General features: G+C 44.8%; 1 protein-coding gene and 1 pseudogene across 2 annotated transcripts in view; one reads left to right on the top strand and one right to left on the bottom strand.

Moving 5' to 3' along the window:
• Positions 1-26,245, bottom strand: part of Clic4 (chloride intracellular channel 4) — a 69,916-nt gene that overhangs the window by 5,391 nt on the left and 38,280 nt on the right. For both annotated transcript variants that reach the window (XM_004657506.2, XM_045149666.1), the window contains exons 3-5: positions 13,647-13,772; positions 6,934-7,040; positions 315-496 (exon numbers count right to left, since the gene is read on the bottom strand). In XM_004657506.2, coding sequence (XP_004657563.1) covers positions 315-496; positions 6,934-7,040; positions 13,647-13,772 — 415 coding nt within the window. The remainder of the gene's footprint in view (positions 1-314; positions 497-6,933; positions 7,041-13,646; positions 13,773-26,245) is intronic.
• Positions 14,494-14,990, top strand: LOC101612858 (annotated as a pseudogene).

Below are 26,245 nucleotides of genomic sequence, written 5' to 3'. Positions count from 1 at the left end.
CATATGAATCAACGTTCCCACCCTGACTCGGGGTGTCAGGGGGTCCAGTTCTGCCTTGAACTCCTGATCCTCCTCCACTGCCAAGTGTTAGGGTGACAGAATGTGCCCTACACATGGCACAGATCAGAACTTTTTAAGACATATAACTGTCTTTTACTAACTCTAAGACATGTCAACTATTCCTAACAGCACTGCCACACTCTGGGTGGCAGGGGAGCAGTTCTCGTCATGAGAGGTCAGAAGAGCTTTGAGCACAGGAACAGCCACTTCATCTGGCACAGGCTGGGCGTGGCGGCCACCTCCCACGGGCCTACCTTGACGATGTGCAGCTTGGGCAGCAGGTTGCAGTCAGCTAATGTCATTTCATTGCCATCCAGAAATTTGCGTGTGGAGAACTTAATGTCCTCCATGCTGTTCTCATCAATCTCATCAGGGAGGGGAGAGTTTAGATACTCATCCAGTTTCTGCAGGGTCTTCAGGAGGCCCCTCTCCAGGGCTGAAAGAAAGATAGAGGCACTGTCAGAAAGAGAAATCCCCCCAACCCCAACGTAGGAGCATCATGCTTCCCCGCAGTAACTGCGCCACGAGGCCTCAGGACAAGACAGACAAGCTCCTGTTCTCTCGGGCCTAGCTTGCTTGACTGCTCAAGTAAACATGCGAACACACAAGAGCGTTAGCCTGGGGCTGCCGGCAATCCTCATGCCTCAGCCTCCTGAGTGCTAGGGTTACAGGCGTGAACCACCACACCTAGCTAGTATAAAGGCTTTTAGTCTCTTTAAAACTGTATGGAGGGGCTAGAGAGATGGCTTAGTGGTTAAGGAGCTTGCCTAAAAAGCCAAAGGATCCAGGTTTGACTGCCCAGGACCCACGTTAGCCAGATGCACAAGGGGCCGCACGTGTCTGGAGTTCATTTACAGTGGCTGGAGGCCCTGGTGCACCCATTCTCTCCCCCCCCCCCGCCCCCAACAAGTAAATAAAAAAATATTTTTTAAAAATGCGTGGAGTGGATTTAAGAGAATTTCGGTGAAAATGAGTGATGGATACTTTTAAAGTCAGATAGGCAAGGATGGGCATAGCTCAACTCCAGTGATTAGCTAGGATTCATAAGCTCTGGAACTGGTTCCCAGCACAGCCACTAGAAATTTATTTACTCATTAGCGTGAGACAGTGGAGAACTCTGCTTAGCTGCTAAATGTCTTTCCAGCACTAACCAATTAGCAGAATTTTAAAGTTTTAAAGACTAGTCAACACAATAGAATGTGCAGCCTAAATGAACCACTAGAAGGCAGTAGCGGGCCACTGGGAAGCGGGCTCTCAGCTTGCCATTGGTAGGGCAGCACTCTTCCAGGAGGCACAGCGCTGCGGTCTCTACGACAGACAGCAAAAAACAGAAAGTGCAGCACAGTCCTGCGAACAGGCACCCTCTTGCCTATAGGAGGAAAGCAAAATTTTACACACACGCGGGTCACAAGAATGTTTATACTTCAGCTTAGTGGAAAACTGGTGAAGACTTTTGGAGAATAGTTTAGCAAAATTAAAACCAGTGGGACATGGTGGCACACACCTGTAATGCCAGCATACAGGAGGAGCTAGAGTTCAAGGCCATTCTGGGTTACACTGAGACCCTGTTTCAAAAGAAAAAAAAAGAAGACCTGGCCTACTTGGAATCTAGCTCGAGGACTGCGCTGGTAGCACTGCCCATCATAGTAAAAAGCCATGAGGTAACCTACATGTCCAACAACAGGAACATAGGTAAGTAAGGCCAAATTATGAGATGTGTGGCATATCTAAAGCCTGACTTGGAAGGAGTTTGTTTTGGAGGAAGGGACAGGGTCTCACTATGTCGTACAGGCTGGCCTAGAAATCACCACATCCAAGCCGTGCATGGTGGCGCATGCCTTTAATCCCAGCACTTAGGAGGCAGAGGTAGGAGGATTGCTGTGAGTTCAAGGCCATCCTGAGACTCCAGAATGAAATCCAGGTCAGCTTGAGATACAATGAAACCCTACCTCAGGGAGGAAAAAAAAAAAATCACCACACCCCTCCTACCTTAGCCTCCCAAGTGCTAGGATTACAGGTATGGGCCATATGCCTAGCTGGCATAAGATTTCTACTACATAACAAGTAAATACATACACTAACCCACATTTGTATAAAATGTCATATAATGGATAAACTCTTACAGTCAACTTGGATCTATTACTAGAAAAAATTACACACTGAAGGTTTTTGTTATTTTGTTTTTTTGATTTTTCAAAGTAGTATCTTGCTCTAAGCCAGGCTGTTCTGGAATTCACTATGTAGTCTCAAGGTGGCCTTGAACTCATGGCGATCCTCCTACCTCTACCTCCCAAGTGCTGGGATTAAAGGCGTGCGCCACCACACCCGTGGCTACACTGAAGTTTTATATTAAACTTATTCCTATACTATCTTGACTTTCCAATAAACATGTATTAATCACTAATCTATCACTTATATAATTTAATGGGTAAACTCAAGGCAGAAGTGTTAAACATAATGAGTTTTTCTACTGTTAAAAACCAAAAATATAGTGTGGTGGTCTGATTCAGGTGTCTCCCATAAACTTAGGTGTTCCAAATGCTAGGTTCCCAGCTGATGGAGATTTGGGAATTAACGCCTCCTGCAGGCAGTGTATTGTTGGGGGCGGGCTTATGGGTGTTAAAGTCAGTTTCCCCATGCCAGTATTTCTTACATTCTCCTATTGCTATTGTCTACCTTATATTGGCCAGGTGGTGATGACTACCCTATGCTCGTACCCTTGTTTTCCCCTGCCATCATGGAGCTGCCCCTCGAGTCTGTAAGCCAAAATAAACCCCCCCTTTTTTTTTTCCCCAAAAGCTGTTCTTGGTCAGGTGATTTCTGCCAGCAATGCAAACCTGACTGCAACAGTTAAAGTTGGTACTGAGGAGCTAGACAGGTAGCTTAGCAGTTAAGGCACTTGCCTTCAAAGCCAAAGTGGTTTGGTTCCCCAGGACCCACGTAAGCCAGATGCATAAGGGGGGGGGGTATACGTCTGAAGGCCATTCTCTCTCTCCCTGTGTCTTTCTCTCTCTCAAATGAATAAATAAAAATATTTAATTTTAAAAAACTGGGAGCTGGAGAGATGGCTTAGCAGTTAAGCGCTTGCCTGTGAAGCCTAAGGACCCAGGTTCAACTCCCCAGAACCCATGTCAGCCAGATGCAGAAGGTGGCGCACATGTTTAGAGTTCACTTGCAGTGGCTAGAGGCCCTGGCGTGCCAATTCTTTCTCTTTCTTGCTCTCTATCTCTTGTAAATAAATAAATAAAAAGAACAGGAGTAAAGTTAATTTTTAAAAAGAAAAAAGAATGTATAAATACCAACAGTGTATTTGGGAGCCCAGTAAACTACACATAAGTCACTGAAATAAAAAAAAATAAAAAAAAAAAAAACTAAAGAAAAAAAAAAGCAGACCTGGGACATATCATCCTAACCTCTCCCCTAGAGAAGGACTTATTTCTCTTTTAGTGCTTAAAGGGTTGCACAAACCAGGTGTGGAGGTGCACACCTTTAATCCCAGCACTTGGGGGAGAGAGAAGATTGCCATGTGTTCGAGGCCACCAACTACATAGTGAATTCCATCCAGGTCAGCCTGGGCTAGAATGAAATCCTCAAATCCAAACCAAAAATTTTTTTAAATCCAAATAAATTGGATTTTATATAGCTAGGCATGGTGACACACACATTTAATCTCAGCACTTGGAAGGCAAAGAGGTAGGAGGATCACGGTGAGTTCCAGGACAGCCTGGGCTGGAGTGAGACCCTACCTTGAAAAAGAAAAACAGAAAGGCGGGGGGGGGGGGGTTAAAATAATGTTTAATAGCTTGTTAAAAACCAAAGCCTTGTCTACTCTAATTTATCTGATAAAACTCTGTAAATTGTCAGTATGAGTGCATGCTTGGGGAACTGAGGAGGAGGATTCCCCACTTTCCAAGGCTCCTTCGAAGCACTCAATTGCACTTGAGAGACGGATGACCGACCTGCAAGCAAGCACACATAAGGGGACTCCACTGAGCTCCAAGGGGACTTGGAGTATCATCTTCTACAACTCACAGCAGTGACAGGCCCCTGGGGAAGAAAGTTGCTTGGCAACTAGAATCCTTATTTACCAATAGGTAATTGAATATAAAGCCTTGTGCGTTATGCACCGTGCCATCCGTCACGTCCTTTGTTCTCACTGGCTTCAGCACTACAAAGTCAGCAGGCGTGGGTGGCTACTTGAGGCAATAACAACTTGATAGGAGAAAAATAGAATGCAGAGTTATACTTACGTGAGTCACTGTCTCTTCCCAACCCTCATTCCCCAAAGCAAAGGAAAACTCATTTGATTCTCCTCTTTTCCTGACCAAGTGTCAAAAATATGCACCCATCCTCTAGCCCTCAAAACCACACAGAAAAATAAAAACAGCACGGCTGTGACGGAGCTGGAAGAACTGGGCAGTAAGAGGATCTGGGTATAAAAGACGGGCTTTGTGAGGAGAACGGCGGGCAGCTTGCAGGCAGGGGCAGCAGACAATGCTGGGAAGTGGGGCTCCACACAGCCATTTGCTTACACAGAAATATTAGTCAGAGAGAAAGGGCCTAATTACTAAAGAAAATTGCTTCCCAACCACGGCAGCTACTGGAACACATTATAAAAATAGATGTAAGCCAGGCCTGAACACTAAATTTTTTCCCCTTTTTAATTCTTCGCTGTAGAAAACCATTTCATGCAGTGAATATTATTCCAGAATCCAAGAGCAAAAGGCACTGAAATTCAATACTAAATTATAAAATGCTTCAATTTTTAAATTCAATAATAGAAAGTGGTTGGAAATCTGCCCACTGAAATGACATACGGAAATGAGCCAGTGTTTCACTTTTTACAAAGATCTGTTCCTGTGTAAGCAGCCCTGACCTCTCCTTTTGAGTGCTCGCCCATTTGTGGACAGAAGCATTCAGATCCCCACCCAAGCTACCAACTGCCTAAAACTGTGACCAGGGCAAACATTATTAGGAGCTCGGTTCTAACTTTTTGAGTTCCGTTTGGCGGTTCTTTTTTGTTTGCTTTTGGAGACACTCGGGTAGTCTCAGGGAGCCCAAGCGGAGGATGCCCCTTCCCCACAGCCCCACGCACACGCACACAGTCTAGGAGGACACTGGGTGTCCTCTATCACTTCTCTTGGGAAAAAAAATTTTTTTTAGTATTTTATTGCCAGGCGTGGCGGTGCAGGCCTTGGTAGGAGGATCGCCATGAGTTCGAGGGCACCCTGAGACTACATAGTGAATTCCAGGTCACCCTGAGCTAGAGTGAGACCCTTCCTTGAAAAACAAAACAGCAACAACAAAAAACACATTATTTATTTGAGAGAGCCACACAGAGCGAGAGAGAGGGGAGAGAGAGAGAATGGGGTACCAGGGCCTCCAGCCACTGCAAACGAACTCCACATGCGTGCGCCCCCTTGTGCACCGCGCCCCAGCCGCTAAGCCATCTCTCCAGCCCCTCTACTGCTCTTCTGCTTTATTCCCGAGACAAGGTCTCTCACTGAACCTGGAGCTTATTGGGCTGTTGGGGTTTACTTTTGTGGTTTTTAAAAACATACTTTTAAAATTTTGTTTTATTTATTTGAGAGAGAAAGAGGGAGAGAGAATGGGTACACTAGGGCCTTCAGTCACCACAGACGAATTCAGGACCCATGCTCCACCTTGCGTATCTGGTTTATGTGGGTACTGGGGAAATAGAATCTGGGTCCTTAAGCTTCACAGGTGAGCTCCTTAGCCACTAACTAATCCATCTCTCCAGCCCGTGGTTTTTTGTTGTTGTTGTTGTTGGGGGGCAGTTCAAGGTAGGGTCTCACTCTAGTCCAGGCTGACCTGGAATTTACTATGTAGTCTCAGGGTGGCCTTGAACTCCCGGTGATCCTCCTACCTCTGCCTCCCGAGTGCTGGGATTAAGGTGTGTGCCACCATACCCAGCTCATTTTTTTTTTAATTAGACTAGCTGACCAGTGACCCCCATGATCCTTCTGTCTGCTCCTACCTGCCCCACACACACACACACACACCCTAGTGCTATGGTTACACTACCAGGCCTGACTTTTTGTATATGTACAGTTGATCAAACTCAGGTCCTCCTGCTTGTGCAATAAGTGCTGTTATCCATCCAGTGAGCCTTGAACTTCTGATCTTCTTTCTTCTATTTCCCAAGTGCTGGGATTACTGGCTACCATACCTGGCTTAAAAGTGTTAGCACAGCCGGGCGTGGTGCACACGCCTTTAGTCCCAGCACTCGGGAGGCAGAGGTAGGAGGATCACTGTGAGTTCAAGGCCACCCTGAGACTCTACCATAGTGAATTCTAGGTCAGCCTGGGCTAGAGTGAGACCCTACCTTGAAAAACCAAAAAAAAAAAAAAAAAAAAAAGCATCAGCACAATGGCTGGGTGTGGTGGCGCATGCCTTTAATACCAGCATTCGGGAAGCAGAGGTAGTAGGATTGCTTTAAGTTCAAGACCATCCAGAGAGTACATAGTGAATTTCCAACCTGGACGAGAGTAAGACCCTACCTTGAAAAATAAAACAATGACATAAAAAAATCAGCACAAAATCTTCCATCTGTCTTACTGAATCTCACCCTAATAATATGACTTGAAACAAAAATTTTGGTATATGCATGACTAGCACATGCACGCATACTTACCAACCCCCCCCCCAAAAAAATGGGCTGGAGAGATGGCTTAAGGATTTATTCTAGTTTTTCATTAAATTTCTCATCATCTCTGAAAGATAGCTTTTAATACTTAAGAGGAATGCCTGAACTCCAAACTATTCACTTATAATCACAATCATCATAACAGCTCTATATTATTTGGGGTTCTTGTTCAGTCTTCTGTAGCAATAACTCATTTTTCTTTTTACCTTCATTAGCCTCTGGCCTTGAATTCTTGATATAAGCAGAGAATTTGGCAAAAATGTCCATTCCAGCAGTATTTGATTCTGGGTGTTTTGGTGAGAGCTTTAAGTACCTAAACAGAAAAGGTGAGAATGGATTAGATTTCCTTTGGAGGTACATTAGCTAAGTCCGCAAGCCAGGGGCTACCAGACATCGCATAACAGTTATCAATCTGAAATGTCATCATCTGTTTTCTATGCTATTTCTAAAATGTTTTTTCCTTAGGGAACAAAGCTCTACAGTGTTTTTTTGTCCGCATGTTAATGTTCTTGGCAATCAAAGGGTATCCGCACTCCACTTCCATTTGATAAATTAGAATGCCAGGGAAACAGGCAACTTGTGAAGGGATCTGGGCCAGGCGGACAAGTGACTTAGAATGAGACCTCTGAGCAGCACTGTCCACGAGAACCTTCTGCGGCCTAGGAAACGGTCTATATCTTCACTGTCCAAGAAGGAACCACTGGTGCCAGGTTGCTGTCTGACTACAAATTTGAATGAGTCACAAGGGAACAAAGAAAACTTCACTTGCTCAGTGACACCAAGTCACGGTCCAAGTTCTCAGGAGTCCTGAGACAGTGCGGCTCTAGAGCTTTCTCCTGCCCAGGTCCTTAGTATGCAGACACCAGCCCAGCCCCGCACAGTAGTCCTGGTGCCTAGGCTGACCCAGAATCTTGATCATCCTCAGCAGGTGAAGAGCAAAACCAGAAGGAAGTAGTCCATTGGCTTCCATAGCACCCCGGCTTCTCCAGAACCAACCTGTGCTAAATACTACATGGCACTAACCAATAGGAAAAGGCAATGTCCGAGATGACATGCAGCCACTTTTGTTACTGTTTTTTACCTTTGACATACACATGTTTAGATTTCAGTCACATATAGCATATGGTTCTTCCTCAGAGAGGGCCTGTCCTTCAGTAGGGCTTCCCTCAGCTCCAGGGTCAAGCTGGAGGAATTGAGACTCTGAGCCCCGCTTCAGGGAATACTGATTAGCTAGAAAATGGACTTGGGGGCAGTAAGACTTTGGAAACAAAGATTTTTACATAACCTACTTATTTTGCCTTATTCTTGTAGTGGAAGATGTTATCTTGTCAATCTCCCTTCTATTAAAATGAAGAATCTGGGCTAGAGAGATGGCTTGGTGGCTAAAAGTGCTTGCTTGCAAAGCGTGACAGCCTGGGGTTCTCTTCTGCAATACCCACATAAAGCCAGATGCAGTAAGTGGTACATGCATTTGAAGTTGGTGTGCAGTGGCTAGAGGCCCGGGCATACCCACTATCTCCCTCCCTACTTCTCCTCCTCCTCCTCTCAAATAAATTAAAACATTTTTTAAAAATTAAATATATGAAAGAAATTTACCAGGGAGGTCCCTGATGCCCCCAAAACATTATAGACCATTGCCAAGGCCCTTGGTTTCCCACCAGGAATAGATGGTAAGACCCTACTGCTGAAGACTCTACATACTTAAGACTGCAAGGTCACTGAGAAATCCTGCTGGAACTGAGCTGATAACCTCCTCCATGTAGACCAGCTGACAGAAAGCTGGAAGAAGCCATTCTACATGTAGTTCAATAGGAGAAAAAGAAATCACCAGTGAAGATACTCCACAGTGGACACTGCAAGCCTTATAATTGGCCAGCCAGGCCAAATGAGCGAACGGGTGCAATAGTGGCATGTCTGTCATGGTGGAAACCAACTGCCCTCAAATTGGACTGGAGGCCCGCTCCATGGGAGGGAATACATCCCTGATACTGAAAACTTAAAACAGGGGTAGTCATGAGCCCTGGGGGTGTAACATCTGCTGATGTCTAGAAAATGTATATACTGTGCTTATCAAACTGCCCAGTAAGCACTTCTCTTAATATTCATACCCTTATATTAACGCTACTCTCACTTTTGGTAGAGAATCTTCTCTTTTCAGATGGCAGTGACCTTGGGATGACTCAGAAGGTATCATAGTGCTGGAAAGAAGTGACTGGAGTACTGAGTAACATCTCGATCACACCTTCCAAGGCTCAGGGTGTAATGCTGAAGAGGTGTCGGAAAGAATGTAAGAGCCAAAGGAAGGGTAGGACTCCTTACAACATGCTCCTCCAAACATAAAATGGCCTGGATATCCATGAGCTCACAGTCCTGACACTACCTACACAAGACCATCATAAGAGGAGGAGAAGATCATGACATCAAAATAAAAGAGACTGATTGAGATGGGGAGGGGATATGATGGAGAATGGAATTTCAAAGGGGAAAGTTGGAGGGGAGGGTGGGTATTACCATGGGATATTTTTTGTAATCATGGAAAATGTTAGTAAAAATTAAGAAAAAAAAAAAAAAGAAATTTAGTCTGGTTTGGGGGCTGGGAAATGGTTCAGTGAGTAAGAATGCTTGCAAGTATGAAGACCTGACATTAGCCCCCAGCACCCAGTAAGAAGCCAGGTGTGGTTGCGCATACCTGTCACACCTGTGCTGACGGGGGAAGATACAGGAGGGTCATTGGGGCCCAGCGGTCAGCCGGACTAAGCAAAACACATAAGCTCCAGGCTCGGAGACTGTCTTAGGGAGTGAGGTAGAAGAGTGGAGGAGGGAGGAAGAGAGGAAGGAAGAAATTTAGTTTAAAAAAATTAGTTCAATTTTAAGCATGTCACTGTGAAGTTTTCTTTCGTTCTTTTTTGTGAGATACGGGTCTCACCTCAAACTCACAACCCTCCTACCTCAATCTTCTGAATGATGGGATCAGTATAGTTTTCTTTTTAATTTGTATTTTTTCTGCTTACTATTTAGGATTCAGAAAGAGATACGTCTTCCAGAAATGGAACAAAAAGCTACATCAGTAAGGATGACAGAACCAAGTGTATGGTGCCCACATGCAATCCCAGCTCTGGGGAGGCCGAGGTACGAGAGTTGTCATGACCTTGAGGGCAGCCAGGGATACATATAAAAAAAGCAAAAGGATGGATGCGGTGGTATAATCCCAGTACTCAGGAGGCAGAGGTAGGAGAATTGCTGTAGTGTTCGAGGCCTCCCTGAAAGTGGTTGTTTTCATAGTCAAGGAAAGTCTGGGGATGTTGGACATGGGATTGTTTCAGCTCAGGTGCGGGGGGTGGGGGGGGGGAGTTCTACAGTTAGGAGGTGAATACACTGCATGTGCATCTATAAATTAAGATACAACTCACTACATTTTTTCACTGTAATATTTTATATAATTGTATTTTAGAAGACTAGGTGGAATTATTAAAGACAGCTTATTCAATAATGTTTAATATTATCCTTTTGAGGGGACAGTGTTGAGGTAGGGTCTCACTGTAGCCTAGGCTGACATGCAATTCACTATGTAGTCTCAGGCTAGCCTTGAACTCACAGCAATCATCCTGCCTCTGCCTCCCAAGTGGTGGGATTCAAGGCGTGTGCCTCTATACCTGGCTTAAGTTTCTACTTTAAATGTTCCTACCACTTGTAATGTTAGACTGTCACCAACCTGTTCCAAAGAAAAAGTATGCAGGGACTACAAATGCCTCTTTAATACATCTACCTATTTCTCTAACCTAGATGGCTCAGTGGTCAAAAGTACTTGCCTACAAAGCCTGTTGACCCAGGTATGATTCCCCAGTACCCACATAAAGCCAGACACACAAAGGGGTGCATGCATTTTGCACTGGCAAGAAGTCCAGGTACATCCATAGTCATTTATTTTCTCTTTTATAAATAATAAATATTTTAAAACTCATTTTTGAAGGGAATGTTGGTACACATCTGTGACTCCATACTCTGGTAGCTAAGGCAGGATTATGAGTTTGAGATCAACCTGGGATATATGGCAAGTTCCAGGCCTGCCTTAGTAACAACACAAAACTGTGCCTCAAAGGTTTAATAAATTAGCTGGGGGCTGGAGAGATGGCTTAGCAGTTAAGTGCTTCCTGTGAAGCCTAAGGACCCCAGTTCAAGGCTCAATTCCCCAGGACCCACATTAGGCAGATGCACAAGGGGGCGCACGTGTCTGGAGTTCGTTTGCAGTGTCTAGAAGAAGCCATGGTGCGCCCGTTCTCTCTCTAGCTCTCTGCCTTCTTTCTCTCTCTCTTTCTCTCTGTTGCTCTCAAATAAATAAAAATAAACAAACAAAAAATTTTAAAACATTAGCTGGGTGTGGTGGCGCATATCTTTAATCCTAGCACCTGGGAGGCAGAGGTAGGAGGACCACCATGAGAGCACATAGTGAATTCCAGGTCAGCCTGCGCTAGAGAGAAACACTACCTCAAAACAAAACAAAACAGAAGGTCACAAGAGCTCCTTATGGTACACACATGGTCCTCACATTGTAAGGATTGGGTGGCATTCTAGTTGTATTTTAGGCTGGGAGAAGGAGAAATTTAAGATATGGTTTTGTTAATACTGTTTATTTCTAAGGAGAGAAGGGGGGGCAGTGAATGCATGGATGAATGTAGACATACCAGGGAGTCCAGCCCCTGCAAATGAACTCTAGACACATGTGACACCTGGTGCATCTGGCTGTACGTGTGTACTGGGGAAATCAAGCTTGGGTCGTTAGGCTTTGCATGAATGTGTCTTAACACTAAGAAATTTTATTTTATTTATTTATTTTTGGGGTTTTTTTTGAGGTAGGGTCTCACTCTAGCTCAGGCTGACCTAGAATTCACTATGGAGTTTCAGGGTAGCCTCGAACTCATGGCAATCCTTCTTCCTCTGTCTGCTGGGATTAAAGGTATGTGCTTCCACACCCGGCTCAGACTAGTGTTTTTAAAAAGGCTCAGGGTCTAATGCGGAAGAGGTGGCAGAAAGAATGCAAAAGCCAAAGGAAGGGTAGGACTCCTGACAAAATGCTCCTCCAGACATAAAATGGCCTGGATATCCATGACCTCACTGTGCCTGACACTACCTACACAAGACCATCATAAGAGGAGGAAAAGATCATGACATCAAAATAAAAGAGAGACTGATTGAGATGGGGAGGGGATACGACGGAGAATGGAATTTCAAAGGGGAAAGTGGGGGGAGGGAGGGCATTACCATGGGATATTTTTTATAATCATGGGAGATGTTAATAAAAATTGAGGGAAAAAAAAAGGATTAGGAGAACTCAACTTCGGGGTGTCAGTACAAGATCACTAACTGGAGGGTGATTCCCTTCAAGGCAGATAATGGGCACGAGCATGGTTACTCAGGCTATAGCAGCCTTCGTGCCTGCCACCCCCACCCCACATCCCAACTAGTCCTCCAGGGCTTCAAAAGGAGGATTCATTACCTCTGCAAAATGAGTCTTCTGTCCTAAAACGTCGGTCACTCCTTCATTGACCTGCTAGGTGTCACATTGTGAATGAATGAATGAAGCTTAGCTTAAAAGTTGTCATTTTTCCCAAAGCTACTCATTCACTCACCACACCTACCTCTCCTATTGAAGGAAGAACAGCATCTTGCTCCCCACTATGTCCCCCTGTTCTGATAATCCAACTGCTATATGCAAAATGACTGAGTACACGGGTGGGTGAATGGATGAATGAATGGGCAAAGGATGGGCAGGCAGATGGGCGGGAGGGTGGGCGGGTAGTTATTAAGCAGCTAATTTTGAAGCCTCTGACCCAATAATCCCACAGCTGGGAAATTTATATGGACCTGCAGGTAATAGATAATTAGCAAGAGAGGCTTAGGTGAGGAGAAATGATATACATTATTGGGCTTATAAAACTGGACAAGCCTAAAAGAAGAAAAACAATGTTTTGAACCTACAGCATCATTACAGCAGAATATAAAGCTGCCTGTTTGCAGTTTAAGAAACCACCGTGACTGTGCACGTGGGACCTGAAGGTCTGGAACAACTTGAAGAACTAAGTTAATACAAATCCCAGAGATACCGTGTGAAAGGCCATTCCCCTTTCAATCTAACTGCAAGGACATACAGTGACACATGCATCTGGAGTTCATTTGCAGGGACAAGAGGTCCTAGGGTGCCCATATTAATTCTCTCTCTCCTCACAAATAAATAGTATTTTCAAACAAACCGACTGCAAGTAAATCCCACATCAGTCAGTTCCACAAGCCTGTTTTGGCTTTCTGGCTGAGTATAGTTAGAACCTATCTTTCCGCAACCCCTTTCTCCTTTCAGTAGCCTACAAATAACCATTCTTTTCTGACTGATTTCACATGTCCCAAACCTGCTTTCACCACGCTCCCCAGCTTAGACACATGTATGAGGAGGCCAGAGGTCAATGTTGAGTATTTTTACTCAATTGCTTGTATCCTTATTCTCTGAGACGGGGTCTCTCACTGAACCTAGAGCTTGATTCGGCTAGCACATATTAGCAAGTGGGGCCCAGAGCCTCCCTGTCTCCACCCTCTAGCACTGGATGACAGGTGTGCACTGCTACACCTGGTATTTCATATGGGTACTGATGGCCTGAACTCAGGTCCTGATGCTTGCTGGCATGGTAGGTAGGCACTTGACTCACTGAGTCAACTCCCCAGCCCAAGATGCCCACCTTTCTTAGTATGGCTAAGTAAAAGTCCAATTCTGGCATCCATGAATCATTAATTAATAAATAACGTAGAAGTATCCTTGCCACTCCAGATCCTTTCTGTGAGAATGTAAGGACCATCAGGTAAGAGAGTCCCTGAGGACAAACTATTCTAACCATCAGAGGCGGCAGCTTTTCTATGCATTTCTGATACTTACTTGGGAGGGCATAAGACTTCTTCAAGAAATTCCTCAATCTTATTTACATCCGTTTTGACTTCACTGTTGAAAGTTATAAATGGCGGGTGGGTCCCAGGAGCCAAGTTTTGTAGATCTGCAGGCTTCCTGTTAGGCAAAACATTGGTCAGAATGAGATCACTTCAACTCTCAGAAAGCAGCACTAAGTGAGACCATATAAAACAGAAGCCTGGCATGGTGGCACATAACTTTAATCCCAGCACTTGGGAGGCAGAGGTAAGAGAATTACCATGAGTTCAAGGCCACCCCAAGACTATACAGTGAATTCCAGGTCAGCCTGGGCTAGAATAAAACCCTACTAGGAAAAAACCAAAAAGGGAGAGAAAAAAAAAACAAAACAAAACAGGAGTACTCTCTTTAAATATATATTTTTTGCCAGGTGTGGTGGTGCACATCTTTAATCCCAGCACTCGGGAGGCAGAGGTAGAAGGATCACTGTGAGTTTGAGGCCACCCTGAGATTACGGAGTGAATTAATTCCAGGTCAGCCTGGACTAGAGTGAAACCCTATTTCAAAAACACAAAAACAGGCGGACGGCGCTTGCAACGTTCCGGCCAGCTTCCTCCTCCTCCTCCTCGCCGTCGTGGTCATCGGCTGCTAGGTGGCTGGCGGGCTTGGGCTTCATGCCGCGGAGCTTGGCACGGGCAAGCCGCCACGTCTCTTCCCGCAGCGCGCAGGCTCCGCCCCGCCTCGTAGGTGGGGAGCGCGCTGGGGCAACAACAACCCCTTCCCGGCCGCCATAGGAGATGCTCTCCCCAAACATCTCGAGGCTTTTGTCTGATTTCCTGTGATTTACCATGAAGTATATATGAAGATGATGTACACTGTTAAGAAATGTGGAGTCAGATTCCGGCCTCCAGCAATCATCTTAATTTATGAGAATGAAACCAAGGGGAAGAGTCGCCAGTGGATCATGCCACTATGAAACTCTTCCAAGTTTTAAGATTGCACCAGAGCCGCTGAACAATTAAAAAATAATCCGCGACACAAGTGTTACCTGGAACAGGTGTCTCTGAAGCAGCTGGAGAAGTTGTTCAGTGTTTTACAAGGTTACTTACAAGGACAGAGCTTGGCAGAAGCGACGGAACAAATTCGAAGGGAAACCATCATTGATCCTGAGGGGGACCTGAACAAACTAGGTGACAAGGAGCTCGCCAAAAGGAAGAGCATCATGGATGAACTTTTTGAGAAAAATCAGAAGAAGAGGGATGATCCAGATTTTGTTTATGACATTGAGGCTGAGTTCCCACAGGATGAACAACTGCAGTCCTGTGCTGGGACACACAATCATCTGATGAGTTCTGATACCTAACACTTAACTTACTGGCTAGCAACATATCCATGTTTCTACAAATAATATAGATTTGTTGGAGAAAATTATTGTTTACTAAATGTACATGTGTTAGGTCATAAGACCAGTACTTTACATCTAGTATGTAGACCTATGAGTAACACAAGAAAAACAATATAGCAGTCTGTTTGTAAGGTGCTTGTAATCTAATCAAGGATAACTCAAAAACTTGTGAAAAGGTAAATGAACCGTATTAAGCAGCGCCACAAGCTTGGTAGAGACTAAAGAATGTCAGATCATAGGTGACTGGGGTAAAATAGTTGGGAAGATGTTTTCCTTCAGTGGGAAGATGGGCCTTTAGCCCTTGAAATGTTAAACTTATGCAGGAATCCAAATGAGAGCAACTTAATAAAGGGGAAGGACATGGCAAAGACACAAGAAGTAGAAATTTTTATTTGAAGAAGAGCGAACAAAGTATCGTTGGACAAGAATGGGATCATCCTTGTGCATTACGTGTTCTGTGTGTTGACGTCAGGAGAAGAGTACTGTCAAATGTCCGGCAGCTGTAAGTGGATGCCGTGTGATGGACAGCAGGGCGGTTCTGTCCTTGAATCAGGATATAAATACTAAAGAAACTCTGAAACCCAGAACCTCTTCCCGTAAGTGAGAAGTTGATAAAATGGGAAATCTACCCATAAAAATAAATAATAGGTACTGCCAGTTTTATACCTGTTTTCAGTTTTAGTATACAGAAGAGGATCTTTGTTTAACAAGGTAATGTATGTGCAGATATATTTGTTCTTATGTAATTGATAGAACTCTTATGTCCTCTACAAGGAAATTATTTATTAAATAAAGCTATAAAATGTAAAAAAAAAAAAAAGGCTTTGCATACATGAACCTTTAACTGCTTAGCTCTGTGCCTAGCCCAAGATCTGCCATTTTTGTGCTTACCTTTACCCTGTCACACCAAAGGGTGCTTGGAGAAACAATCACAGGTCGAAAACCCATTCATTCACCAGAGTCTTAATTACCATCGGGCTACTCTGCTTATTTTCTTCACTTAAAGGTTTTAAAGCTCATTTTAACCCCCTGCTTACTTTAATGTCTGTGTCTCTAGATATCTAGTGTGGTCACGTCCCTCTTCATCCTCTCCCTCTCTTTTCCTTTCTGTTCCTTTTCTTCTCTCCCTCTCTTCTCTCCCCTTCCCTCTATCTCCTCCTTTCTGTCCCCTCCCCTCTCCTCCCCTACCTTCCATTCTCTCTCTTTCCCTCTCCTCCCCCTCATCTCCTCCTCTCTTTCTTCCCTCCCCCCTCCCCCCTCCCTTTTCTTTCTTCCCTTCCCCTCCCCCCTCCCTTTTCTTCCCTCTCCTCCTTCCTTCTCTCCTCATCCCCTTTTCAAGCAAGGTCCCACTCTGTATTCCATAGTGGCCTGGTACTCTCTATGCAGTCCAGACTAGCCTTGGTGATCCTCCTGCCTCAGCTTCCTGGTGTGCTGGGATACAGATGTTGGTTCTATTTCCTTCCTTCTTTTCTGGACAAGGTCTCATGTAGCCCAGGCTGGCCTTAAACTCCTGATCCTCCTGCTTCGGCCTCCTGGTGCTGGGATTACACACATATGCCACCACACCCAGCTAATTCTAGTCTTCCAATCAGCTGAAATTTTTCATAATTCAAAAAGTACACTTTAAACTTAAAAAAAGTGTAATATATTACTTCAAAGAACTTCCCCCTCCCATTATAGCCCAAAGAGCTGTTTATCTTGTTTTTAAATTAGTCAGCCTGCATGCCCTAGCCCTTCCTTCCTGACCACAAATCCACACAATTTGAATAAAAAGATATCTGTACATCATAAAGAATTTCTTTGATGCTGAAAAGAATTTTTCAAAACAGAGTAGACCCTTCAAGCTATACTTAGCTCTCCTGTCCATTTCCTGTGGTCTCATACACTCATTCAATATTCTCTCTCTGACTCCATCTTTCAACTTGGCTTGGAAAGTCCTTTCTTTGGTCACATTCCAACCAAAAACAAAGGCATATTTAATTGTTTGCTTAATCTAATTCCTCTGAGTTAGACCCCTCTCAACCCTAGCTCTAGAGTCTGTCTTCGTTTCAAACCCAAGAAAAGCACGGTGTGCTTTCCATCAACTTCTAGAAACAAGAAGCTCAGCTCCAAAAGAAGATGTCTAAAGTCAAGAGCAGTGAGGTTTTTGACCTTTGATTCTTTCCCCAAGCCCCCTTTGGTGTGACAGGGTAAAGGTAAAGCACAAAAATGGCAGATCCTGGGCTGAAGAGATGGCTTAGCGGTTAAACGCTTGCCTGTGAAGCCTAAGGACCCCGGTTCAAGGCTCAATTCCCCAGGACCCACGTTAGCCAGATGCACAAGGGGGCACATGTGTCTGGAGTTCGTCTGCAGTGGCTGTAAGCCTGGCGCACCCGTTCTCTCTCCCACTCTCTGCCTTCTTCTCTCTCTCTCTCTCTGTCTCTGTCTCTGTGTGTGTGTGTGTGTGTGTGTGTGTGTGTGTGTCATTCTCTGTCACACTCAAATAAATAAATAAAAATGAACAAAAATATTTTTTAAAAATGGCAGATCTTGGACTGGGCACAAAGCTAAGCAGTTAGAGGTTCATGTTTGCAAAGCCTGCTGGCCCAGGTTCGACTCCTCAGCATCCAGGTTAGGCCAGATGCAAAGTGGTGTTGCATCTATCACAGCATGCCTGGACAGGGGAGGCAGGGCCAGGACAGTCCAAAGCGCAAGGGCCAGCTAGTCTGGCAGCTCATCTGCAGCATGGGACCCTGCCTTAAAGCAGGTGGAACAAGGTAGAACATGGATTCCTCAGGACTGTTCTCTGGCCTACACACAGGCAACGTGGCACGTGTACCCAAACACACACACACACACACACACACACAACAATTTCCAGACCCACATTTATGTAGTGAGGGAAGACTGTTAACAGCTACTGTCCAAGTGCCCAACTCCAAGTTAGAACTGACTCTTCTTGGCCTCATCTTTGGGGGTATCCCCCTTTGACTGCTGCTCTCTGATCACTTAAGAACCACATGCCAAGGGCTTAGCATTAGTCTGCTCTTCCACTTGCCCTCATGGAGCACTTGGACTCATACTGTTCCCACTTAGGACTTACTTCCTCCTCAACTCTGGAACAAGGAGTCCGGGAACCCTAAACAGTTCGGGTTTTACACATTTTCAAGTTTAAAGGTTAAACAAACAGGAAGAACAATATCTCAGCAAAGCAACAGAGCCAATAAAATTGTATAAACTGCACAAAAGAAGAGTTGGGGATATAACCTAATAGTAGAAAACTGGCCTGGAAAGAAAGAATAAGACCAATGTTTGACCCTCACTAGCACATGCGTGCACGCGCGCACACACACACACACACACACACACGAGAACATAAGGGATACATACACACACACACACACACACACACACACACACATATCCATCCATCCCATGGAATAACGACGACAGTAATGAGTAAGAAACTTCTTCAAGAGCCGGGCGTGGTGGCACACACCTTTAATCCCAGCACACCGGAGGCAGAGGTAGGAGGATCACAGAGAGTTCGAGGCCACCCTGACACTATGTAGTGAATTCCAGCTGAGCCTGAGCCAGAGTAAAACCCTACCTTGAAAAACTGAAAAAAGAAAAGAAAAAAGAAACTTCTTCAATTGTGGGGCCACAGGGATGACTTAACAGGTAAGAACGTTTGCTGTGAAAGCATGAGGGTCTGAGTTTGATCCCCAGCACCCACAAAAGTCAGGCATGGCTGGGCACACCTGTATCCCCGGCACTGAGGCAGGCAGAGACCAGAAAATAATGCTGCTCCCTCATAAGCCCATCTAACCAAACAACAGTGAATTCTAGTTCAGTGAGAGACTTAAGGCAGGACAGCCACAACAAAGGAGGACGCCCAGCGTTTTCCTCTGGCCTGTGTACAAGTGTGCGCGGAGCATGTACATGGGTACACATGGGGGCTGAGGAGATGGCTCAGCAGTTAAAGATGCTTCTTGCAAGCTAGAGAGGTAGCTTAGTGGTTAAGTGGCTTGCCTGTGAAGCCCAAGGACCCAGGTCCAATTCTCCAGAACCCATTTAAGGCAGATGCACAAGATGGCACATGCATCTGGAGTTCATCTGCAATGGCTGGAGGCCTTGGTGTACCCATTCTATCTATCTGCCCCTCTCCCTCCCCCTCCCCCCTCCCTCCCTCCCTCCCCCTCTCCAATAAGTAAATAAATAATAAAGTATGTTTTTAAAAGGGAGCTTCATGCAAGGCCTATGTGTGGTACCCACGTAAATAAAGCCAGAAGCACAGTGTGGTGCATGCATCTAGAGTTTGTTTGTGGTGATGTGAGGCCCTGGTGCACCCATTTTGCCTCTCTCTTAAATAAATAAACAAATAACACAAAGAAGGGACCAAAATAAGTAAGTTCTACAATTAGGCATGACAGCTTCTAAGCTCCCCCAAAACAAATGTTTATTAGAGGAGAGTCAAAGGGGCACAGCAGAGACGACCGCAAACTGGACAAGAAGGACGGTATTAAAGTCCCACACTGGGCAGCTCTGCCATTCACCTGCTGTAGCACCATGCAGACACATGGTGACCTGTTTAGGTCTGGATTTTCTCATCTTCACTATGGCCATCAGACCTCTTTGCCCAGGAAGAACAAATAATGGCTGCTGCTGTGAACTCCGCAAAGGCATGCAAATGAAGTCATTACTCTGTCCAGAGTCACATTAACAAAGCCTTACTCAGGACATAAGATCAGTAACTTTACCTTTAATAGAGCCAATGGCTCAGAACTGGCTAACTAGATCAACTGATGTGTAATAATACAATCTAACGTAGAGGATTTAGATAACCAAGGATGAAACCAGGCATGTGATGACCAATTTTCCATTCATATTATGATTAGAAATCAGTCCATCTGGGCTGGAGAGATGGCTTAGTGGTTTGCCTAGCGTTTGCCTGCAAAACCAAACAATCCCAGTGCAATTCTCCAGGTCCCATGTAAGCCAGATGCACCTGCATGCATCCTCTGGAGTTTGCTTGCAGTAGCTGTAGGCCCTGGCGCACCCACTCTCTCTCTCTCTCTCTCTCCCCTTCTCTCTTTCCCTCCCTCCCTCCTTCTTTCTCTCTCTCAAATAAATAAACAAAATATATTAGAAAAGAAAAGAAAAAAATAAACTAGTCTGCTTTAGTTCTGCCAGACAACAATGCAGCTTTGGGGGGGAACAAAGGTGGAAGCAGACTGGGGAAAACACCTTAGCCTCTCTAAATGAATTAGCACACTGTCATGAAGTGGGCACATACTAGGCAAGTAAGGGATTCTCATTCAACTATCTCAGCAAACAGAAGCCAAGATTATGCACCTTTTAGCCCTCCCTGGCACATCAAGAGTCATGTGACACACAAAGTCTCCTTTTACATATGCTTTCCAAAAACTTCCCATTACAGGAACTGCAGGTGAGAGAAATGAACTAACCCATAGGCAAGGCCTAAGAATTTCAGGACATCTGTGCTTCCCTCTTAAAAGGCCTCCAGCAAATACTCAACAATTCAGGTATACCTAGCTAAAGCAAAGGGCCCTGAGCTGGTTCGTGCCGCCCCACTACAGAGCTGAGGTCTTCCCATCACAGTCCCACTTGTTCCAGCCTTATTTCTTCTACCTCCAGTATTCACAGTCGACTAGGTTATTCTCTTTGCCATGTTATTTCTAGATGGAGAAAGGAAACTAAAGAAACAAAATGAGAAATAGAAGCAAGGCGCGGGCGTGCACGCCTTTAATCCCAGCACTCGGAAAACAGAGGTAGGGGGATTGCCAAGAGTTTGAGGTCACCCTGAGAATACAGAGTGAATTCCAACTTGGCCTGGGCTAGAGTGAGATCCTACCTCAAAAACACAAAAACAAAAACAAAAAGGGAAGAAAGGAAGGAAGGAGAGAAGGAAGAAAAAAAAAATAAACAAAAAATGGGTGGGGGATCCTATAACAAACAGCTAATACCTTAAGCACTTTAAGTGACTTAATTTCAATTAATTAAATTAATTCAGTACCCTTGTAGCAGAAACAGGAGGATGCTGGGCTGAGGTTCAGTTCCAGCTGCTTGGTATATAAAGAGCTACACCACATGGTTCCTACAGACAACCTGTCTAACTCAAATGGAGAAAAAAAGGACTAAGGATGGCTTTCGAGTTCCTTCTCAAAGGTGCCAGAGAATACCAGACACTACATTAACAATCAACCTGCGCCCCACCCGCTGAACTCAAGCCCACTGACCACAGTGTAATCGGTGATTCCTAACACTTCAATCCGCTTCTCCTTACTACATTTGCTCTCTTGTGCCTTGACTCATAAAATCACTATCCACACACTCATCAAAACACACACACTGCCAGGTGTTGTGGCGCACGTCTTTAATCCCAGCACTTGAGAGGCTGAGGGAGAGGATTTGTGTGAGTTAGAGGCCAGCCTGGGTTAGAGTGAGGCCTGCTTCAAAAACAGGAGGAATGAGCCCGTGTGGTGGCGCACACCTTTAATCCCAGCACTCAGAGGCAGAGGTAGGAGGACTGCTGTGAGTTTGAGGGCACCCTGAGACTACAGAATGAGATCCAGATCAGCCTGAGCTACAGTGAGACCATACCTCAAAAAAAAACGGGGGGGGGGGGGGATAAAGGACTTTGATTACATACTACCTGTCTGTGTCTCAGTTCAAGAAGTTAAAGGATATCACTGATTTTTATCATGTTTACACTGTTCATTTTTGTCTACTTCAATATCAGTTGTGGAGGAATATTTTAAATGCAAAAGAGCACCCCTGAAGCAAGGCAGGGTGACACACACCTATAATCCCATCACTGGGGAGGCTAAGGTAGAAGGATCACCATGAGTTCGAAGCCAGCCTCAGCTACAGGGTGAATTCCAGGTCAGCCTGGGTTAGAGTGAGAGAGACACTGTCTCAAAATAAAAAAAATTAAAAAAAAAAAGCACCCATGAAAAGATTTTAAATAGCTTGTATAATTCTTAACATATTGTATTATTACCTTTATAAGAAATGTATACTGGTAACAGGCTTAGAAAAACAGTCACTAGGGCTGGAAAGATGGCTTAGCCATTAAGGCACTTGCATGTAAAGCCTAAGGATCCAGGTTCAATTCCCTAGTACCCACATAAGCCAGATGCACAAGGTGGCACATGTATCTGGAGTGCTTTTGCAGTGTCTGGAGGGCTGGCTAGAGGCCCTAGCATGCCCATTACCCCTCTCTCCCTCCCTCCCAAATAAATAAAGTACTTTTAAAAAATATTTATAAGGTTGGGCGTGGTGGTGTATGCCTTTAATCCCAGCACTCAGAAGGCAGAGGCAGGAGGATCACGGTGAGTTGGAAGCCACTCTGAGACTACATAGTGAATTCCAGGTCAGCCTGGTCTAGATTGAAACTCTACCTTGAATAAAAAAGGAAGCAGGAGAGATGGCTTAGCACTTAAGGCGCTGGACTACAAAGCCAAAGGATCCTGTTTTGTCTCTCCAGGACCCACGTAAGCCAGATGCACAAGGGGGTGCATATGTCTGGAGCCCCTGGAGCACCCATTCTCTCTCTCTCTCTCTGCCTCATTCTCTCTCTCTCAAATAAATAAATAAAATTTTTTAAAGGAAAGCCAGCCATGGTGGCATACACTGTTAATCCTAGCACTTGGGAGGCAGAGGTAGGAGGATCACTATGAGTTCCAGGCCAGCCTGAGACTATAGAGTGAGCCTGGACTAGAAGAATGAGACCCTACCTGAGGGAGAGGGGGAGGAAATAAAAATATGTGGTAACAATGCAGGATGGAAAGCACACATGCACGCATACACACACACACACACACACACACACACACACACACACACACACACGGTTATCTGACTCAGAATTCATTTAAGAAACATTTCTCTTCAATTAAGGACTGTTCTAAGGGTTTAAGTCAGCATTACAAAGGATGAAGGCTACTTTCCTGGATGACTGGCAACAGGAAATGGGTAATTTTTCTAAAGGTTGGCTTGTGCCATTTCATTTAGTCTATGCATGTGTCATTCACACATCAGGAAATTTAACTTTTTTCAACTTACTAACACTTTTCAAGTGCAGGTCCTTGTGTCTTAACTTCCTGAGCTCTGGAATTACACTCACAAATCTGACATTACAGGTATTTATCAGCAGGACCCTATTATGTTGTTGTTTTTATATACTTTTATTTATTCGAGCAGGGGATGGGGAGGAGAATGTATGCTAGAGCCTCTAGCCACTGCAAATGAATTCCAGATGCATGCACCATCTTGTCCATGTGGCTTTATGTGGGTATTGGGGAATCAAGCCTGGGTTCTTTGGCTTTGCCAGCAGTCACCTTAACCGCTAAGCCATCTCTCCAGCCCCTTTACGCTCTTAAGCTTGGTTCTCTCTCTTCCCCTCGGGCTGGCTGTGAAGGCACTTGCCTGCCTGAGAAACACCAGGGCCTAAGGAGGTCAGCGCAAGTCTTCTAATGAAGACCCTGGTCACTGCCGTGCATCTGTCAGCTGGAGAGGTTCTGCAGAGCCATGAATTGAGCTGCGACCAGCGCATGGATGACAGGGAAGGAGGTTCAGCTCTCCCCTTTTTCTCCTAACTCAGATACGAAGTAACCAATGTCAAAGAGACTCCCATCAGCGGCAGCGCTCTCTCCACAGAGAACCAGCTCTTACTTCGTTCCTCTTGATGCCTTGTGGCAGCATCTGTAACTGGGTCCCCAATTATAATACTGCCACATATGTTTACCTGCAGCTTTTTGTTCCAATAGCAATTGATGTAAATCTAAAAATCTTTTTGAAACCTGGGGATTTCTTCATCTAACTCCTTATTACAATTGCAACATGAACCCCCCCCCCCAAAAAAAAAAATAGATTTGGAAGTAACTCCCACTCAGACATTAGGGCTGCACAGGAAGCAAAGTACTGGGAGATTGTTCAAAGGCTCCCAAAGGACACAAGAGCCCGCCTGCAGTCACTAACACCACCGACGCGCACAGAAGTGTGATCTGCTGTGCCGATGGACGACCCGTCATGTGACAATCGTGTTTGCAGAGCAGAGTGGGCTCTCAAAGAGCTCCGAGGGGTTCTACTGCTCTGCGCTGGCATGTTCTGCACCAGTGCTATTCACTGAGGAATTGGGCAATTACCAAGACAAGCAGGAAAATAAGCACTGGAGGCATTTTCTCCCCCACAGCTAATTTAGTGCTTTAACGTTAAGAACATACTGCGAAGGTACCTTTTACTACAGGATATTTTACTCCCTCATGACAACTTTATTACACAGTGTTTTTGAGGCAATGTCCGCTCTCTTGGGGTGCCTTCTTGTTACAATTCTGTTCAAAACTATGTAAGCTGCTGGAAAAAGTCTGGAAGAATAAAAATTAAACCTGACAGCAAAATTCCCTGCAGGGAGCTACATGAGCAGGGTCCAGAGAGGAAGGGACTCACATGTCACGTGTCTCCTTGTGGCCATTAAGAAGCACTTCTTACAATATTTTATTTACTTATTTACAAGAAGGGAGAGAGAAAAGAGAAGAGAGAATGTGTACACCAGGGCCTCTAGCCACTATAAGCAAACACCAGATTCATATGCCATTTTGTGCATCTGGCTTACATGGGTACTGGAGAATTGAACTTGGGTCACTAGGCTTTGCAGGCAAGTGCCTTAACCACTGAGCCATCTCTCCAGCTCATGAAGCATTTTTTAAAGGCTGAATGTGGTGGCATACACCTATGATACAGGAGGGTTACCACATGAGCTATGGAAAAAGAAAAATGTATTTTAGATGTATTGGAAACCCAAGATTTCCAAAGAAAATCTGAAAATGTAGGCTTCAACTTTAAGCGTTCTGGGCTGTTGGTGTGACGTGGAGGCGGGGAAATGTACATCTTCTTGGATATTTTCTAATCACAAGTCCCTGGGGACCCTCTGCCCTTGTGCCACTTTCGGTATGTGGATAGAACATTAGCCAACATGAACAGCCAGTCATACATTACAGCAAGAATGCGCTGGAAAGTCCGTAAATGAAAAGGGACAGAGGGTTTCAACTGGTCTGGGTTCACTTCATTTTCTGAACCAGACTCTCTACTTCTAGGAGGGCACACAATCGGGCACTGTGTGCAGCTGCTCAAAGAAGGCTTTTTCAAAGCACAGCAGTCAACTCATTTGTTCCCAGCCAAAATGGGAATAGGAGAAATCCACATATTTTAGGATGTAGTAAGGGCGTGCCTAGTGGCACAGTCTATTTTTAGGAGTTATATTGGGACACCTCCTTTTTGAGTATATGTAGGAAAGGGAAAGTAATAGAAAGGTAACTACATGACTTATTAAAATACCTCTGTTCAGCATGATCGAGGTAATGTCTTCCCAAAAGCCTGTCATTAACTCTTGCTATCTTCATTTGTTTATTAATTTGTTTATTTTTTGGTTTTTCAAGGTAGGGTTTCACTCTAGCTCAGACTGACCTGGAATTCACCATGTAGTCTCAGGGTGGCCTCAAACTCAAGGCAATCCTCCTGCCTCCCGAGTGCTGGGATTAAAGGCATGTGCCACCATGCCCAGCTCTTACCATCTTACATATAAAACTGACAGTGTTCCTGAAAATTTTCGTAGCTTATTTTCAACAAATGCACACTTTTGTTGAAATAATCTCTCTGCATAGCCCAGGCTGGCCTTGAACTTACAGCGTTTTTCCTGCCTCAGCCTCCTTAGGACTAGGACAAGAATAAGCCACTAGCTAACAAAAAACAAAACAAACAAACAACAACAACAAAAAAAAAACCGACAAAACTGCAAAATTTCAAAGACGATACTAGAAATGAGTGAAGAATGAGTTTTAAGGCACTGTAGAGACCTAAGGACTGCTAACCACTAACCTAGAACTGGGGATGGAATTATAGCTCTGAGACAACTTAGGAGGCTGGCAAAGATCACATACGTTGTTTCTGCCACTCATCAAAGTGACAGCACATCAATATCTTCCCCTAGACAGGGTTAATGTTTAGTGAAATGCTCGACAAATAGACGGTACCCAGTGCTGCAGCATTTATGGATTTATGTCAAGAGGAAAGCATGAGGCTACAGGTGTGGCTGTGCATGCATAAGGCCCTGGGTTCAAGCCACAGTCCTACCAAGAAAAGAAGATATTTCCACTACTAAATCCTGTTTCTCCCATGGGGACAATTATCCTGGATGCTTAAATTT

The sequence above is a fragment of the Jaculus jaculus genome, chromosome 5 (genome assembly GCF_020740685.1).
Source record: "Jaculus jaculus isolate mJacJac1 chromosome 5, mJacJac1.mat.Y.cur, whole genome shotgun sequence".
NCBI lineage: Eukaryota > Metazoa > Chordata > Mammalia > Rodentia > Dipodidae > Jaculus > Jaculus jaculus.
The sequence above is the reverse complement of the archived record's forward strand: the minus strand, read 5'-3'. Positions and strand labels throughout refer to the sequence as shown.